The 18,919-nt window shown below is 38.0% G+C and overlaps 1 protein-coding gene across 2 annotated transcripts; it reads right to left on the bottom strand.

Annotated features, from left to right (window-relative positions):
• Nucleotides 1–1,403: 1,403 nt before the first annotated feature.
• Nucleotides 1,404–17,645, bottom strand: BCO1 (beta-carotene oxygenase 1). Of its 2 annotated transcripts, none has more exons than XM_074913366.1 (11): nt 17,563–17,645; nt 13,692–13,820; nt 12,182–12,311; nt 10,270–10,417; nt 9,235–9,391; nt 8,933–9,153; nt 7,835–8,092; nt 6,561–6,663; nt 5,642–5,736; nt 3,413–3,524; nt 1,404–2,747 (listed from the first exon to the last, which is right to left on the bottom strand). In XM_074913366.1, exons 1-11 carry the CDS (start codon nt 17,624–17,626, stop codon nt 2,575–2,577), a joined length of 1,590 nt encoding a protein of 529 aa, XP_074769467.1. In that variant the 5' UTR covers nt 17,627–17,645; the 3' UTR covers nt 1,404–2,574. The 2 variants fall into 2 exon arrangements, with proteins under 2 accessions (XP_074769467.1, XP_074769468.1); XM_074913367.1 differs by having other exon boundaries at nt 8,933–9,147.
• Nucleotides 17,646–18,919: the final 1,274 nt, after the last annotated feature.

Below are 18,919 nucleotides of genomic sequence, written 5' to 3'. Positions count from 1 at the left end.
ATGGAATATATAAACATTGAAATTCCCCAAACTGCATTATTTTAACCCTAGATCTAAGCACAGTGACTTTTTTTACATTAAAAATAGCTTGTATATTCTTTATACTTACAAACTGCAAAGGCTTAAGCAGAGAAAGGGAGGTATAGTTGTTACAGAGCAAACAAGAACTGTGGATGATGTTGGTCCAATTCCTGCTCTGCTGTAAACACCTTATGTAACCACGAACAAGTCACCAAAGCCCAGATTCTCATGTGATGGGGAAATAGTAAATGACAATGATTTCATTCTGTTTTCTACCTGTAAAACACAGTGAGCAGCAGAGACACTGTGGGAGTGCGTATATAAAAGAGTGAAAGATACCTCAGTAGTGTTGTGATACGTGTGGACCAGATGAACTCCTAAAATGGACGGATGTACACCTAGTTTTCTCCACCAGTAAAGACACCTCCAACAGTAAAAATAGCTACAATAGGAAAGAAAATACAATTCAAAGAAAAAAAGCTCTCATTTAAAGAAAAATCAATGCCCCTAATCAGAAAACAGAAATACACTCAGGGGGTTAGGAAATGCCATTCTGATAACAAAAACCAGTCATGGTGTACTTGGTATTTGAACTCTACATTGAAACATGCTTTTTAATTGTGACTATGAATGACAGTTGTGTACTTCTGTTGGGAAACATCTGTTACAGGCAATGATAAACCCGTGTCAGAACATGGATGCTCCTAAGCAGACAATGAAGCACATGCTTAGCTGTAGCAACAATAGCTTGTAGTTTCAGCTACGGTGTCGTCCAGATGAGGTCTAAATGAAGTCTTGCACTCTTTTACCTAAACAGTTTGTTAAACATGTTTGTCTGAGTTCTGCTAGAAATATACTGCTCTCATTCAAATACATAGTGCTATTAACAGACTAGTAGCAATATTAATAAATACTACATTTCTGTTTATTTTTTACGCAATGTAATAATCTGATTACATGAAATGCCATGTCACATATTATCCTCAAGGGAAACTGATTTAAATACAAAACACTTCAGATTGAACAGCACTAAAGTATAATTGAATGCTACCTAAAACCCTATATTCTATTTCAAGTTACTTGTTTTTGTCAACATAAAAGGGAAAAAATGCACCATGAAATTATTAGCAAAGCATGTTTTTTAGTTTCTAAATTAGAAAATTATAGCACCTCAATGTAATACTTTGGTTCTGGTGGAGTTTAAGAAATCAAGCACCAAGAAAATGCATTACCATGAATTATTAGTATCACAGCAGATAGTTTAATACGAGGTTTTCTGGCAGGAGACAACTTTCATCATGATCTGCAGTCTTGAAACAGTCCATGAAAGTTACATGTCCTGCAGACATATGTGACTCATGCCATGCATCACCCTGTAAATACAGTACTTCATTTGCTCAGAAAGCTATATTCCGCTCAAACAAAACATAGAGGGTGTTGCCCTCTGAGAGCTCAGCCTGGGGACGGATACTGCGAGCTGATGGGTCAGGATTAAAGGGAAGGCAGGGACAGGGAACGTTATAGTGGGGTCTGCTACGGGCCACCCGACCAGGAAGACTGAGCAGATGAGCCCTTTACACAGATGGGAGCAGCCTCACGTTCACAATCCCTGGTCCTCATGGAGGGCTTCAACCACCCTGATGCGAGTTGGAGGGACAACCCTGTAGCACATAAGCAATCCAGGAGGTTCCTGGAATGCGTTGATGGTAACTTCCTTCTCCAAGTGCTAGAGGAGCCACCGAGGAGAGGTGCTGTGCTGGGCCTTGTTCTCACCAACAAGGAGGGGCTGGTGGGGAATGTGAAGCTCGGGGGGCAGCCTGGGCTGCAGTGACCATGAAACGGTGGAGTTCAAGATCCTTAGGTAGGGAGGAGAGCACACAGCGAGCTCACCACCCTGGGCTTCAGGAGTTCAGCTGCAGAAGAGAAGGCTCTGGGGAGACCTTAGAGCAGCCTCCCAGTACTTAAAGGGGGGGGCTACAGGAAAGATACACTCCTTTATCAGGGAGTGCAGTGATAGGACAAGGGGTGATGGTTTTAAACTGAAAGACAGAAGACTTAGATTAGACATAAGTAAGAAATTCTTCCCTGTGAGGGGGGTGAGGCCATGGCACAGGTTGCCCAGAGCAGCTGTGGCTGCCCCCTCCCTGGCAGTGTTCAAGGCCAGGTTGGACGGGGCTTTGGGCAACCTGGGCTAGTGGAAGGTGTCCCTGCCGTGACAGGGGGTTGGAACTAGATGGGCTTTAAAGGTCCCTTCCAACCCAAACCATTCTATGATTCTTTGATTCTTGTTACCTTTGTCTCTTCTTCCCTGCCCCATGAGTTGTATACATTAGCACTTATTACTGATCATTCTTGTTTTGGAATAGTTATGTACTGGTTCTACATATAATTATTTATAATGAAAGTTATTGCTATCTCTTATAAGAGATTATATATTGTTACTGACGAGATAATGTTTAGTCATTTTTTGTCATAAGATAAAGTTGTTCCTGAGGATATTTCCCACACTCAGTAGAAGGTTGTCTCAGTCTGTGTAATGAGATAAATAGCATTTTACTCAGTTTCAGTCTTCAAATCTTTCTCTGGTACAAACATTCCATGCAGGTCCAGATGAATTTCTACATCTACTGTGGCTCGGCCCAATTCTCTGAATGTTTTAGCATCCAAGACAAGTAGGAAGGGTGCCTTTTTTGGATCAGATGTCACAACACAGGTTAGAACAACACCTGTGACATAAAAACGAAGAATTAGAAGCATACTAGCTACACCAAGCAGAAAAGATAAAACCGTCAGGAACCAATTCTTGCTTCCTAAGAATTTCAGGACACAAACTGAAAGTGCTTACTACATCAAGAAGTCTACTGAGAGTGCTAAAGCACTAATGAATGCTTCTCTTCTGTGCTTCTTTCTGGTCTGCCTGCAGTTCATTGGGAAGGAAAAAAGCAAATCAACACTGAACTGTGTGCCTGGCAGTTTGGGGGCTTGTCCTTTCAGCTATTTGCCATCTGCCTTTGCAAGGAGTCACCCAAGAGCAGACCTGGATCAAGATTACAGGGATACTTGCAGTGCTGCTTCGTGTTCTCATCTGTAACAACACTGACTTCCCACAGCTTCAGCTGCTCCGAATTATTGGTAAATGCAGCTTGAGCGGCTCTCTGGACAGTCCTAAGCATTAGTTTTGTTGTTTACGGCTACCTTGGGACATGACACAAGCTGATTCTGATCTACCGTTGCTTTGGATTTTTGTCTGCAGGAATAAAATGGCTGGTGCTAATTTTAATCTCACAGTGGAAGCATCAACCCAGCTTTCTTGACTAAGAACAATGGAACTTGTAAGATTTAATGCAAAAGTCATGTAACCCCAGCTTTCAGAATGTTGTCATTATTTTACCATCATCCTCTTCTCTTGCATCAGGGCTGGGAACGAAAATGGGCTCAGATGGCCAGCTGTGGTCCTCTCCCCAGTGGAGCATTTCCTTTGTCTGGGTGTTAAATTTTACAATCTGAATTGTTATGACCAGAAAAGAAAAATGTCAGTGACCCAGACAGTGGTTTATTCCAAAGGTACAACATGAACAGACTGCTGACATGGAGGACTAATGCTAAGAGTTAAGGAGCAACAAGGCATGTGTCATCACAAGAAGGAAACACCTGGAAAATGTTAAACATTGGAGTCACATTTAGTGGCCTCATAATCACACAATGTTCTTTCAATTTCATGTCATTAGATTACAGTTACACCTTTCATTTATGGGCTTTAAGTATTTTACAAATACTAACAGATCATGAAAGAACCTTCATTATAAATAATACACTCACTATACAGAGGAACATTTAAGTGACTTGGGCCAAGTCACTGCGATTCTGTAGTAAAGCAGGAAACAGGATTTAAACCTTCTGTTTTCTAATCCTGTGAATTATTTTCCTTTTATTGTGACCTCAATATTTCTCAAGGCCTTCTATTGTTAAGTAGGGTATATATGCCAGAATAAAGGCTATTAATAGTGATGTGTAAAGATTAAACCAATAGGGCAAGAAATCCGCACAGATACTGGGATTTACTGAAGGAACAGAGTACAGATTTTCATGTCCTTAATGAGTCAAATGCCTGACCAAACCAATTGCCAGTGGGGATGCAGGGCATTTTCAGTTCATACAGATGCAGTTTTATTCTTTTTCCTTTTGACCTTTAGTCAAAAGATATGTTTACATGCAAATGAAACTTTTCAAATTACTGGAAGAAGAATTTAGAAGAATTCTCCCTTGTAACCAAGATGACAGCAATTTTGGTGACAGACTTTACCTAAGGCTTATACATGGTTGTTGTTGTGCCTGCATTCATTAAAGAGCAACTGATGGGGGGAAAAAAAAAAAAAAAAAAAAAGAAGTCTTCTAACAGCATTTTTTATTATATTTAAGTCAAGCAGGGATTATCTACACTGGAAATCACAAATTTGCAGATTTGTTTGAGCTACTGTCAGATGTGCTGCAATAAATTTTCTTGCATCATGCAGAAATATAGCTATATTTTGTAATCAGTTGTGGTAATTACATACAAGAACCAGCAGTGAACTCAATTTGCGCTGCCTTATAGCCACAGAACAAGAATTACAAAGAGTGAGTTTGTCTGTACAATACTCTTATCTCCACTATTAATGCCTTTCATCTTGATCTATGTGTACTCTAGGCTGTCTCCTGAAAAGTTGGCATCATTTATACACAAATGAAACATTTGCTACCTCTAATACCAAACTAGCTAGCAAAACATAAAGCTTTCTGAAAAATTAGATATTATTTTAATATTTTTAACTGAGTAGATACTGTTGCAGTAACTTATATTTTAGTTAGCTTTCCTAAAGGGAAAAAATATTACAGATGTATGTCTGTCTAGTACTTCTTTTTCCTACTTACTCTCTCCTTGGTAGCTCTTGGCTATTACAGAAGTTCAGCCCAATTTCATAGAAAAGTGAGGGTCTCAGTAACTGTTGTGTTCAAGAGACTTTGTGGAAATACAAAGGTGGATAAAGAAGCCTGAGTTTATTAATATTTATGAGGGAAAAAGTACAGCACACACTCACCCTTATAAGAATTCGGTCATTTTATGTTTCTTAGCATGTGAATGACCCACCAATGGGAAAAGTTTTGACAGAAACACATACACTATTGAATACTCAAGAATTCAATCTCAAGTCACACCTGTAAGAAAGCATTTGTTCTGCTGCCTAAGGAACTACATGTTTTTAACAGCTGAAGATAACGTTCCAGATTTTCAACTAGTAAAATGAAGACATTCTGTTTCCGTAGTTTGGCCTGGTGAGACTGTTTTAATCATACAAGTAAGCTACACATATGTCCAACTTTTCATCTCCTTTGCATTCAAGTGCTGAAGTTTATGAACATACTACCCAACTATGAGTCATTGCTCAGAAGCTTTAACTTGATGTTGAAAAAAAGAGTTATTTTTCTGGCCTCAGAACCACACACTTCGAATTTGTATGTATGAATGGAGATTAGGCAATATTTGCGGCCAAACTAGTTAAAGCATGGTCTACTTATAACTGCTTAAATATGATATGTGTTCTATAAATACAGCTCCTGACTTTGTAAATGTTAACTCTACCTGCATAGGAACTGGACTCCACTGGACTTCCGTTGCAAAGATGTACTTGTATTTTTTGCCATTATAGTCGTAGTTGATGCGAGGCAGTTCTATCCCTGGATAAAATAAAGTTCAAGACTTAGGAACAAGTAAAGAAAAATAACTCAAATGTACATTTACATATGCCAGCCTTCAGGAAGTTTTCACTGTGAAAAACCTTGACAGTATTTAAAACAGGTGTCGCATAGATTTTGTGTGTCTGAATTTCTAAAAAGCTGAAGATGGATGTTAACACAACATAATTAAGCCAGGGTTGTTGTTAGTTCAAAAATGACAATTTTTCATTCATAGGATTTCATTATACTGGAACTTATGAGGGTTCTTTTGGGTTTTTTTTCTTTCTTCATAAATACATGAGATGTGAACATCTGAGATATAATTGCAGGCTATCATTCTACAAAATTAGTTTCACTGTAGGTAAATATATACTCTTTACATATTCCTGTTATTATCCCCTGAAAGACATTTAAAAATCTACTTTCAAAGGCAATCTTTATAAAATACAGCAATAAATGAAGTTACTATTTATAACAGACCTATTTAACTAAAGTTACTCTTATAGATTTGCAAGCCATATTAATATGTAAGATCAGACTTGGGATCCTATATTATTCTAAAACTGATGTAACCACAGACATTTAAAGGATTTCACTCCTGATAAATATGTATCTGAGAGGTTCAGGGTTATATATTATGGGATAGACCCAGAGGGGGGTAGTAAAGATATTGTCAATATCTACACTTAACATATTAATTAAAAGTTTTGTTTCTCTTAGCTTTATAAAGATCTTACATATGTGAACAGCTATTAGGTATGATTAGAATGTACCTGTGTGTGTTAGAGAACATATTTGAGATTTGTAGAATGGATATGTCTCACCTTCACATAGTATTTCAGGTTGACAATAGATGCTGCCATCTTTCTCTTTTACAGCAGTTGCAGTAGATGGAAGTGTGACTAAATTAGAACCTACTTCAGCATCCTGAAAGAGACATATGCTGAAAAAGTAACATGTCTCTAAGAATATGCTTCTCATTTAGAGCTTTCATCAGGTTTGATAATAATACAGACAATTCTGGGATTAAACAAAGAATACAGCTTCAAGAAGTTCCTTCTTACGGCATTTATCTTGTAACCTTCTCTAATTCTGATTCTGACCTTTTAATCAGAAATCTTGTTATACTCAGAAGATTTTAATATATCATAGAGTAAGAATTTTGAATAACACCGAGCCTTTAGAAAAGTTTAGATAGACAAGGCTATGTTCCAGAGACACAACAAATGGATTACATAGTTTGTGGATTTAATTAATGAAGATGGGTTTCAAGGAATTAGGTACCAAATTCCACTAAAATTCACCAAGTTTAGGGGTTTTTTTGCACCCTCTATAAATCAAGTGCAAAAATAGGTGTAATGCACTCTTGTTTTTAACACACTATTGCTAAATTCTTAAGATTGCAGAGTAGTTTGGATAGCTGGTGTGATCCAACGCATCTTCATTGCTGCATAACTGTTTTTGAGGCATGACCAAAGCAGCAAGGTTCTAGGATGTAGAAAGAAAAAGTATTACCCATTCCAAATGTATCAGGCAGAAACTTGCCCAAGTTGCTGGGCAGTATAAAACCTTCCCAAACAATGATGTAAAATGATGTTTTAAATTAAACTGAAAGATAAAATCTTTCATCTTCCTGGTAAATCTCACACTTAAATGAAATCTAATTTTAATAAAACCATTGCAACTGTTGGGAGTATGTGTGTATTATATAGAGACTTCCAGTAAAGTGGAAGAAATAGATTGTGCAAAACCTCATGCATGCCCTTCCAGTCAACAACCAAGTTGATACATCTGCTCATATTTGATAGCATTTCACAAATAATCTTACTGGTAAGGAAATTACGTGTGCTCAATAGCCCCATTCTCCCTAAAGAATGGTATCAGAACCTAGATCCACGTAACTACGTCCAGCTGCTCATTGCCATTTCTCACAATACATACACAAACCAAAACTCCTGCACACTGGGTGAATATGTTATTGTTAAAGAATCAGAAATTTGCACAAAAGGGCTGTCAACTAATAATTCACCCATTATTCACACTGATGTATTTTAAATTACTGATCAAAGAACAGATTAAAAAGCCATTTTCTTTTTACCTTGTCATACTGCAGAGGAACAACAAACCGTTTGCAGATTGGTATGGAGGTAAGTTTGCTATTCTCTTCAAAGTTCTTATTCAGGTTTTTTAAATAGAACAGATCATATAAACTATTGTCTGTATAGGCAATAATATCAAAAATAATGTGGCCATCCTCTTCATAAGCATTTACATGGTGAAAAAACACCATAGCATCAGTATAAAACTTGGTGGATACTTCTTTTTTAGTCTTCTTGTCTACAAAGTGAAACCAAGTCTGAAAGATAGGAAACATTATTTAAAACTGCTGATGATCAGGAAATAGTTATTTAGGAAACTGTTTTCTCATGGTAGCCGTCAACATTCTAATATGTTGTCCATTTCTACTGAAGCATATTAAAAATTCAGGTTTTGCTGCTAGGAGACAAGAGGTTCCAACCTAAATGCCAAAAAATGCAGGAGTAAAATGAATGTGGAAGTGCTTTAAACTCATTATACTGTTGCAAATGATTATTTGGACTAGGCTGAGGATGGAAGTTTTCTGGTAAAACCTGGAAAATCCCCTGCTCTGCCTTAGTCCAGAGTCTCTGTGGTGCTTTGTGCTGGTGCCCTCTATCCCAGCATGCCCCAATTATTGATGGACAGAGCCTGTGGAAATAAGGTTCTCAGAAAACAGTTTTTTTCCTCAGTTGATGCAGTGAAAGCCTCTCCTTTTGTTGGCTGCAGACTTTTCCACCAGTCTGGCTCTCCTGTCTGATGGAATGGATCTAGAGCAGATCTCATCCACAATATAGTGTTTTGTCTAGACCAGGAGCAACTGTATGTATCCGGGATGCTAGTATGGTTTTGAATTTCTCTTCAAGAACAGAGTATTTCTAACAACACCAAACTATCCTCTTTCTCAAGCACTTCAGCATCAGATATTTACTGGTGAAATTTCTGGAGATGGGAGGTACTATTCAAAAAAATACAACTTCTAACAAAAATATGCAACATGGAAGTCAAGGGTTGAAGAAAGATGAGGGATTACTGAAATTAATGAACCAGATAAAAACAGAACAGTGTGGAAGAGGTCACTGGCCTGGCTAACTCCATTGTTCAGCATTAGGAAAAATACCTTATCTTCCTTATGATAGGCAAGGCAGGAAGCCCAGTTCACACCTCGGATGTAAGCAGTTGCCATTTTGACAATATCCAGTTTGAATGGCTGCTCTACGAAGACAATGTAATTTTCTGTGATTCCAAAACTATGGTAGTAGCTTGGGTGCAGCAGAGAGCGAGAAGGGATGGAGCATACCACTTCCAGATGTTTAAGACAAGATTTCTTCTTTTCTTTTTCTGAACATACATGATAAAAAATAAAGTTATATTTATCATAAATTCCAATCCATTCTCCCATGTATGAAGTACATATCTTACCTGGCACAGAAGGCACAGAAGCAGGAATCTTAAATAGAATGTATTTTGTCTTCCCTTTATCAACTATTGAAGTGCCCATGTTGAGAATATTTCCAGCACTGTCATAGTGTGGGTGAGAAGTTGCCACATTTACAGCTACATATTTGCTGTAGTCAGCCTGGAAAATGATACAATATGAGATTTTAAAGATGTGTAAGAGAATTAAAACTGATCTCAGCTAACACCACAAATCCACCAGCTTTTTAGCAGTGGCAGCCTTTTATTGGTACTCTGTTTTCAAAAGGCCTTGAAGTTTAAACAATTAAGCCAAATTATTTATGTAGGTACTCAAATGATTTCCTAATTCAAGGTTAAAACAAGTTACAGAATCTGAACCACATTCACCTCTCCCTTGCAGCCATGTAACATGGGAGGACTGGCTAAAGAAGTTACTCTGCAAATGCCCATTTCATACTGAAAGCAGTTTATTTAATAGGGCTTATGAGTCCAGAAATCTTCTGGAGCAAAAAGATTTCTGTTTGATTTAAAGTTTGGAAATTGTACTCAAACTATACTGCATACTAGAAAAGCCTCACTGTGTCTTTCAATATGTCAAGATTTCATTTTAATAATTAAGTACTATCTTGCATAAGGTACTTGTACTCATATAACTGATCAACTGAATTGTTAATTATATAAATTACTTGATAACTACAGAGGCATAATAATGGAAATGATCCAAAATCGTTGTGTCATAAAGCATGATATATGGCATTCCTGCAACCTTGCTAGATGATGTACAAGTGAAATAGCTCAAAGCCCAGCTTTTCCCAAGCTATCTGGGATTTAATTATGAGCTCATAAGTTCTTAAAAGGTCTGTTATCTTCACTATTTCACTTTATCATGATTTCAAAAGTAAGGGAATAGTAGAAGAAGAAAAGCATCTTTCCTGTTTTGTGTCCTGCATATTATACATTAAAGGATCCGTATGAGTCAGCCTGAAACTTTATTCATTAGCAAGATGAGGAACCAGAATGACAGACAGTTGTTTATACCTTCTCTAATGTCTCCAGAGTCTGCGGATTAATTTTCCTGATGAAGTTAGTCTCACTGGTAGCATAAAAATCATCCCCAGTTTTCATAATGTTGATCAGGCAGTTGTCTGTGAACTCAGGAATGGTGTGAGACAAATAGGAGAATGCCCTGTGCAGAGGGAGATTTCCTATCAGTTCACAGCAGCAGCTGCAGTGTTTTACCCCGTGCAAAGCAGAAGTGACCTGAGCAGTGCGGGCTGTGCAAGCAGCAGGGCCAGGGAGCTGGGTCTGTCTCTCCCCTGCTTTGCTCTCTTCTGGCTGTTCCTACACCGCCCCCCTGGAAAGGGTGAAAAAGCAGAGGAGATGGACTTCTTCAACGCCCTTGGCCTGAGCAAGGGTTAAGGACACACAGAATCTAGAATCCCATCTAGGTTGGAAAAGCCCTTGCAGCTCCTCCAGCCCAACCATGACCCTCACCCTGACCGTTCCCAACTCCCCCAGATCCCTCAGCGCTGGCTCAGCCCGACTCTTCAACCCCTCCAGGGATCCCGGGGACTCCCCCCTGCCCTGAGCAGCCCATTCCAACGCCCAACAGCCCCTTCTGCACAGAAATCCTTCCTCAGAGCCAGCCTGACCCTGCCCTGGGCAGCTTGAGGCCATCCCCTCTGGGCCTGGCGCTTATTACTTGGTTAAGGAGACTCATCCCATGCAACACATGCAACAGTTTTTGCATACACAAATGGGCATCCAGGTCCAGTCCTGCTGTCAGCTGTAAAATATACACTGGTTTATCAGGATGGGCTAATTACATGCTCTCCTGGGCATACCTTGGGAAAATCTGGCCTAACACTTCCTACCTAAAAGCTGGTTTTTCAGCATATGCCTTCATAGAATAGACAGATTCATTTACTCCCTGATGGAATATTTTCGTTCCTGGTATTATCCCATATGACAATTATGATTTCAGAGAAGATCTAACTTCACATATGGGCTCGACAGTTTGTTTCGGATTTTATCATATTCACTTGAAGCCAAGACAAAGGTGCTTATATCTCTTTTGAACTTAAAATACCAGCGTTACCCTATTACTGCTGGAAGAGGGAAGGAAAGCATCTTATCTCAGGGTAACAACTGACAATTTATCAACTAGTTTACAATAGCTATCCATGAATGTGCTGTTACCAAATGGCAAATTCAAGGTCATTAGGGGTAGTTCAGCCAGGAAGAAGAGATGGGTGAGCTACTTGCATTTGTTAGGGAATTTTCATCACCAATTTTAGAAGACAGGTGATAACATGATGGCTTACACCTTGCCTTTCATATACAGCCTATCATCCTTGCTAACAGTATGAAAGCAGCTATTGCAGTAATCCCAAATCGTTCAGATTTTGAATATAAAATGATCTCAGGCCTACGGGTGTAGTCCTTCAAAGCACTGCACCTGACTCAAGAAAAAATCGGAAATTTTCATCACTTTTTTTTTTTTTTTTTAAATGGCCTTTAATCCAGAAGTTTTTCTGATTCTTTTTCAATCATTGATGCTTTTCTTCTTTTTGTGGAATAAACACCTTCCCCATCTCTTAATATTTTCCTTTCTTGCTGCTTCTCCCCTTAGAGAGTATCATTTTTATAAAGTTCTGCAAAACACTCGAAAAAGAAAATATTTGTTTTTTCAAAATTACAACAAAATCTACTCATAATAGTGAATAAAACTGCCACTATTGCTGATAAAATTAATTTTAAATATTTGCCTTAGAATAACCCATAGAGAGTACAGTGCTGGTTATATCTGTTGGCCTTTTCAATATTTATCAATTGTAAATTTACAAAAGAAATTTTGTATTTGTAAATATATATCAAGGGTAAACAGAAAGACATCTGTGCTGTAGAGAAAAGTAGACAGAAGAATCTTGCTGGGAAAGGCATTGCTTACTTGGCAAATATGTTTTTGCATGGATCTGGATAAGCCATAGTTCCAAACTCAGACACCACGATTCTGTTTGCTTCTATATTGCAGTTGTACGCGTCGCTTCGGAGATACTTACTTCTGTAGTAAACTTCACCTGACAAAGGCCAAACAGGTTTCAATCACATTTCGTACTGAGTTCTTGAGAAAATTAGTATAGGTAAGGTCAGAGAAAAGAGTTTCTCAAGCAGATGTTCTCTAGGTAAGAAAAGTTTGCAATGAAACAACAATGCTCCTAAATCCCTGTTTTGGAACGCTTTTTCAGCTCTCTAAGGAACCCAGGACTGTTCCTGTGGCTGTTACTAATCCTGAGATTAGTAACAACTTGTCCAGCTTCCTTGACACAGTTGGATAATACTAGGGGACTGGGGAATGGAGGGATTTGGATAAACTATTCCAGTAAACCAAAACAATCTCTGTAAAAATGATTAATTGCACATCAGTGTGTAGGTGGTGATAAACCTCCTATATTGGCAAAATTTAGTTATGAGAGAATAACAAATTGCTTGAAGGAATCAATGCCTATCCTAAACAATTTAATGGACCACTATACTTGAACTGAGTTTGGTTTGCTTTAGGTAAGTAAAATATACTGGCCATTTCTTCATAGGTTATTTTTTTAAGGACATAGAGCTGGACAGGCAAGGACATCCTGCAGTTGCATTAAATGCCTCTAATCACAGAAACAGAAACAAAAAAGTAAACACTAGGAGTGGCAGGTGACAGGAGTAAAACCCAGTTCTTTTACAGATACATACTTTTTGCAGCAAGAATTTAGGTGTAAAACAACCTGCCTCACACTGTAAACAGCTGAATGGATAAAAAATACTTTAACTGAAAACGAAAAATGAAATTGATTTGGATAGAGGAGCTGCCTGTTTTCCTCCATAAGGATGACAAGTAGAAGGACTGCTTGGAGGGGTGTCAAGTACACCTAAGTTTGATATTTGAAGTGACACAGTGGCCCAGTTTCTGTTCTGACAGGTGTTAGAGCTACAACCAAATCCCAAAAGGGGAATGCTAGTCTTCCCTGAAACTAGGTTGTTCATCCACAACAGAAAAACCTCTGGATATTACAGTATTTTTGGTTGATCCAGATCGAAACAATAGAGTTTTTCTTGCTGTGGGTGAAAGACAAAGGCTGCCCTGCAGTGACCTGCTCAGAGCTGGTCGCAGGCTGTCCTGCAGTGCAGACAGTATTGAACTCTGGCACTCCAGAGAAAAGGATGACACAATCTATCTCTGATAACAGCCCTGCAGGAACACCCTTGCTGCTGCTGTGGAGAGCGAGGTGTGAGTGTGTGTTTGGAGAGACTTTCCCCAAAGCAGTTGTCACCTCACCACACATGCCACTCCGCAGACTGAAACCTGCAACACTCTAACACGAATCAAACTCAAAACGGAATTGTTGATAGCAACACAAGGCACCAAAATTTGGGTTGTTGAGCTTTTTTTAATCTGATTTGCAACAATTTACCATTTTTAAATGTAAAGCTGTGCAGCAGAGCCAAGCCATCAAACCAGTGGTTATACTTAGTGTCCCCTATTGTGTGCATCCCTGGGCCATTTCGGAGAAGTATCCCTTGCAACCAAGGGGGCAACTGACCTAGAAACAAAAAAGAGATTTCAGTATCCATTCATTTAGGTGAGGGGATTGTTACAGGACAATTTTCCTAAGGGCATAGGCTTCATATAGGCAGACAGACTATGGGTGCATCAAGATTTGTAATAGCATACAATTATGTTGGAGTTTGGGTGAACTAAAATATGACCTGCTCAAAAATGGGGCACTAGTACTATTTGCAGCAATATTGCTATATGAGATTACTATAAGAAGATGAGATTGTTGGAAAGTAATTTACTAAATATCAGGAAGTAAATGAAGCTGGACATTTCTTTCCTGCACTCAAATCTTAAAGTGATAGATTTAAATGGTTGTAGTCATGCCGGGAAAAACTAGAGCTTATCAGAAATAAACATATTTTATAGGTCATATGACTTGCGTTGGCCTTCAGTACATCAATTTAAACTTGAGACTAAATGAATTCCAGTAAAAATTTCATTAATTAAATTACACAGCACAATGTAGTGTCATTTGGGGAGTGCTTTTGTGACACTAGTCATAATGTTGATGTTTTGAACACAAATAAAAGGTAGGAATATTATACTGAAAATATGTAAGTACCACTGAGGTTTCAGTGAGAAATGTTCCTCACCAAATCCCCGCAAGAAATACATTACCTACCATTTGACACAGAGAATAACAACACTTAAAGAAAGTCATTAGAGTTAAAGAGGTGAACAAAAGCATATCAGATATTAAATTAAAAGCTTCACTTGCTTTTTTGTGCATATGCCTCCTGAGGGAACATTTAAGATCACATCCTACTTTTCCACACAATTCCTGCACTGAACATTGTCTCTGCATAAAAAGCTATTCAGAACTTTTAATTCTCCTCATCGTTTAGTTTGTGACCCTACGTTGAATATGTTGACACACTTTCTTATTAATACTCCCTTTACAACAGATAGAAATGTCCTGTGGAAATACTCAATTTTGTCAAAGCTGATGCAGTTACAGGGAAGTAACAATTGTTTTGTTGTAAGACTTCTTGAGATTCTAAAGGGACTTTAGCCACTTTCTAAGAGAATATTTCCTGAATTTTGACCTTTAGGTAAGGCAGACAAGGACATCTGCCACTCCTTCAAAGAAATTACATTAAGGACATAAGGAAAAACCATCCAAATGCAAAGGAAGGATATGGAATAAATGCCAGCTTTATCTAAAATATATTTTCAGTCAGGCTTACCAGCTAATATTGTATGTCACAATACTCACACAACTTCATTAGGATTACAGTTCTGGAATACATAGGAAGATAAAAAATCGTTGACACAATGGATGGACTGTCATTATTATTGTTATTATTATTTTTACTACATTCTATAAAAGCCTTGAAAACCAAAACTTACTTGCCTTTCTAACACAAGACGTTCCAATGCAATAATTATAGTACTTTTTTGTCTAAGATGAAGAAGGTTTAACCTTTAATACAGATAATTGCACAAAACTTGAGTATCTAAAAATAGTTGGTGAGAAGACAGTGAGGAAATCATGTTAGCAAAGTAAAAGAATCCTTCAGAGAGAATAGGATTATGATCTTAAGAAAGTATATATTAAAAAATAGAACCGTAATTTTTGTTTGGCTGACTACTGAACATTAAGACCTGAATAAGTTTAGTCTGCTTAGATGCCTAAAATACAAGGGTTTCTCTTCTTGCCACTTCCCTTTCTACAGTTTTCTGTTATCTGGCAACAGAAGATTGTAGGCTTTGCTATTTCTCCAGTCCTACAGGCAACTGCAGGGTAGTGAGTGTAGTCTTCTGTGTCCCTACCCTCCTACCAGTGCCATTTATGATTGTAAATCTGTGCCATGAGCATGGGCTGCGACCAGCCTTTTGCTAACACTGTGTTGGAGCTGACTGCAGGGGGTCTTGCTGCAACCAGCCCTTCTTTCCCTGCAGTGAAAATGTGGTACTTCTGCTGCAATGACATCTTGTGGGATTCTGATCCAGTAAAACTATCTTCTGCTTTGGGGCCCATCATTCAGGAAAAGCAGATATTTCTGCAATTCAGTGAACATCTTGCAGCTCCTAGGGCTAAAAATTTTGTTTAGACATTATTTCTCTATCTCAGAATAATGATGCTCAAAAAGTTCCAGGACAGGCCAAGGAAATAATTTCACTGAAACAGATAAATGGGGATAAAAGGGAGTCTTCTTTTTCAGGCACTATGGACTTGATGCAGTACTTCAGTGTAATTTCTGGAATAATTCCAGTATGAAAAGCATGGAGCAAAGGGTCATCTAGTGAGGTTTTCAGATGAAAATTCATCTTAGTGGGAATTAAGAATTTCTGTAAATCACACTGGGTACCAATCAGCATCCTAAAGAGCTTAATTAGCTTTTAAAATCTGGACCCTGTATATTTTTGCTTCAGAATTTTATCTGAAGCAGAAATAATGATACTTTTCTGTACCACATGAGGACACAGAAGTGACACAGTAAAATCTCCAAATATTTGGACGATTTTTAGCTATCATAACAATAGTGTCATACAGTCACATTGCTGTATGGTGTTTAGGAGAGCGTGGGTTAAATTACAGTTGACATTAGAAGTGTGGGGTCATATTTACAATGTGCATATTGAGTAACAAGGAGTCAAAATACTGGCAAAGCTCAGGGCTAGCGAAATATTTAAGAGGTCAAACTTCTCTTTAGTCTTCATAATTGGTAAATACTGAATCATCATTGACAATGAAGGAATGAATATTTTGTATACATAATTTTATTTACTGAAATATGCAGTCTCTGTTCAAATAAGGCATTCCATAATACAGATCAGGTATGATAAATGGTTTGTTTTCAAAAAACTTCAAACGTTTCAATAATAAGTTTTTATCTTGAGAAAAAAAAAAATAAAAGGCATAAACACACTGCAAATTGTAATAAAATACTTTGCCTGACTTGAAATAAAATATCTTCCATTTCCAAGCCACCAAACTGAAGAACAACAACCACAACAAAACCCTGCAAGTTTTAATTGTTGTCTTTTTAAGTGTTGTACTTGGGAAGTGACTTTAAAATTGATATTAAATGCCAATTATTTCTTGGACTAAATATTACGAACAATGCAGCATGTATTTACTAAGGAGGGGTCCTCTGCAACAAATCTATAGCTGCAGCAAAAATCTGTTCTGTAAAGTAAAAAAAGACATAATAATAACAGATTGATGAAGTGTTCACCCCTAGAGAGCCACTTTAATCTATCGCACTGAAGGATACTCTGCAGTTTTTACTGGATTAACTTCTGAACCCCCTTTTTAATGGTACATGGTGGCATCCATTCCTGCTGCTTTTCGATTTAGAAATACTATTGTTGAAGGGTCCCAATTTTAGTGCCTCTCTCCAGGAGGCAAGGAAGAGTGTGAGCAGCCAGAGGGAGGGTAGGGAAGGGTTACAGAGAGGAGAAACCGAAAGCCCGAGCAGAGCCAGGGGGGAGGGGGGGTCACCAGACTAAATCCCGAGATTTCGCCCCTCACCACCAATTCCAGTGATTCCTGTTCACACAGACCTATTGGAAAAGTACACAGAAACGCCCATAAAGTGAGAAAAAAAAACACAATCGGGGCACAAATATTATCTGAGATCGGTCCTTTAAATAAAGTTCACTTCTCGCTTTCTCAGTTTCCCTTTTCAGCGTTGTCTTGGGTGAACAAGTGTTTCAGTTTTCATCTGAAAACAGCAAAGCAACACTACACGTATCAGAATAGTTTTCCTTTCACTTACCTTGCACCTCAGCTTTTATGGGTTCTGGATGTTCTTCTTTATTTCTACCAAATATTGTATCCATCTCTCATGTAATAAAGTTTCTGTGTTTTCCTCTAGCCAGCTGCTCCTGCAGCTGTGGTTGTCCCCTCCTGTCTGGGCTAAGAACAGCTCTTTCCTGTGACATATAAAGATAAGGTCAAAGTGCAATGCGAGCTAGTGGTTTATAGATCGACAATTTATAATAGCCGATCTTTAATCCCTAGCACATTCTCACTAAAATTAACTCTTTCACTGATTCAAAGGAGAAATAAAAAAAAACATAACTCATCTGTTTGTTCCTTATAAAGTTATCTGAAGCACCCAGGAGTCAGGTAGAATGACTCTGAAACATCACCATCAGCATTTCAGATAATATTTTAGACACTGCGTAGGGCTGCTTGCCCCATTTGGCAAGCAGGGAGAGAAAAAGAAAATAAATCTCTACCCAGTGTTCTGAATTTGGTTCTTTGGGAGTGATAAACTTTTCAGAGAAGGGTGTCATCTTTTTCTTTCCATTCTGTGAAATTTAAACAGGGCTGTTCTATTCATTAACAAAATATCATCACTGAACGGTCATGTTCTGTATTTCTTTATCTACAAGCTGTTTCAGAGGGAACTGAGTGGCACATGTTTGAATTAAACATCTTTTCACAAATAATCACTATAATATATTCTCCCATATGTGACCTGAATCCACTCTGTGGAAGTATGGCAGGAATCATTAAAAATAAGGGGGATTTTTAAGTTGACACTTTTGTTTCTAGATAAGGTACTTAACTGAGTTCAATGTTGTTAATTTCAAAATCCCCTGGGAAAAGAATTATTTCAATATAAAGCATGTGATCACAGAGCAAATCATAGGCCCCACTGAACATGAAGGATAAAAAGATTCTTTGCACAATTATATATTATGCAATTTCATATGAGGTTACCCTAAAATCCGATTTTTTTCATCTAAATCACTGTTGTTCCCCAAATGTTTTAACATCACTTCTTAAGGCTGACCGATCTTTTCTAAATATACATATTTATTTTATTTAAAAAACAATTTGTCTACAGACTGTTCTGACACACTTGTTATATGTTGCTCCTCTCCTCCTAACCCATTTTCTGTTTGATGGCTTAGCTTCACTTTGGGAGATCATCAAGCGATGTCTTTGTCTCTAGTTGGAAAGCTCTGACAGAGGCAGGTGATAACAAAATAATAAACTAGATTAAAAAATAAAATATATGATCTTTGTTGGAATTAGTAATATTAATAAACAGCAGGATTGAACCAGAAGGCTGTAGGAGGTGAAGGGTATCCAAGTCCACGTACATATACATATGCAGATAT

The sequence above is a fragment of the Athene noctua genome, chromosome 9 (assembly GCF_965140245.1).
Source record: "Athene noctua chromosome 9, bAthNoc1.hap1.1, whole genome shotgun sequence".
Lineage (NCBI taxonomy): Eukaryota > Metazoa > Chordata > Aves > Strigiformes > Strigidae > Athene > Athene noctua.
This window is presented reverse-complemented; position numbering and strand designations above follow the sequence as displayed.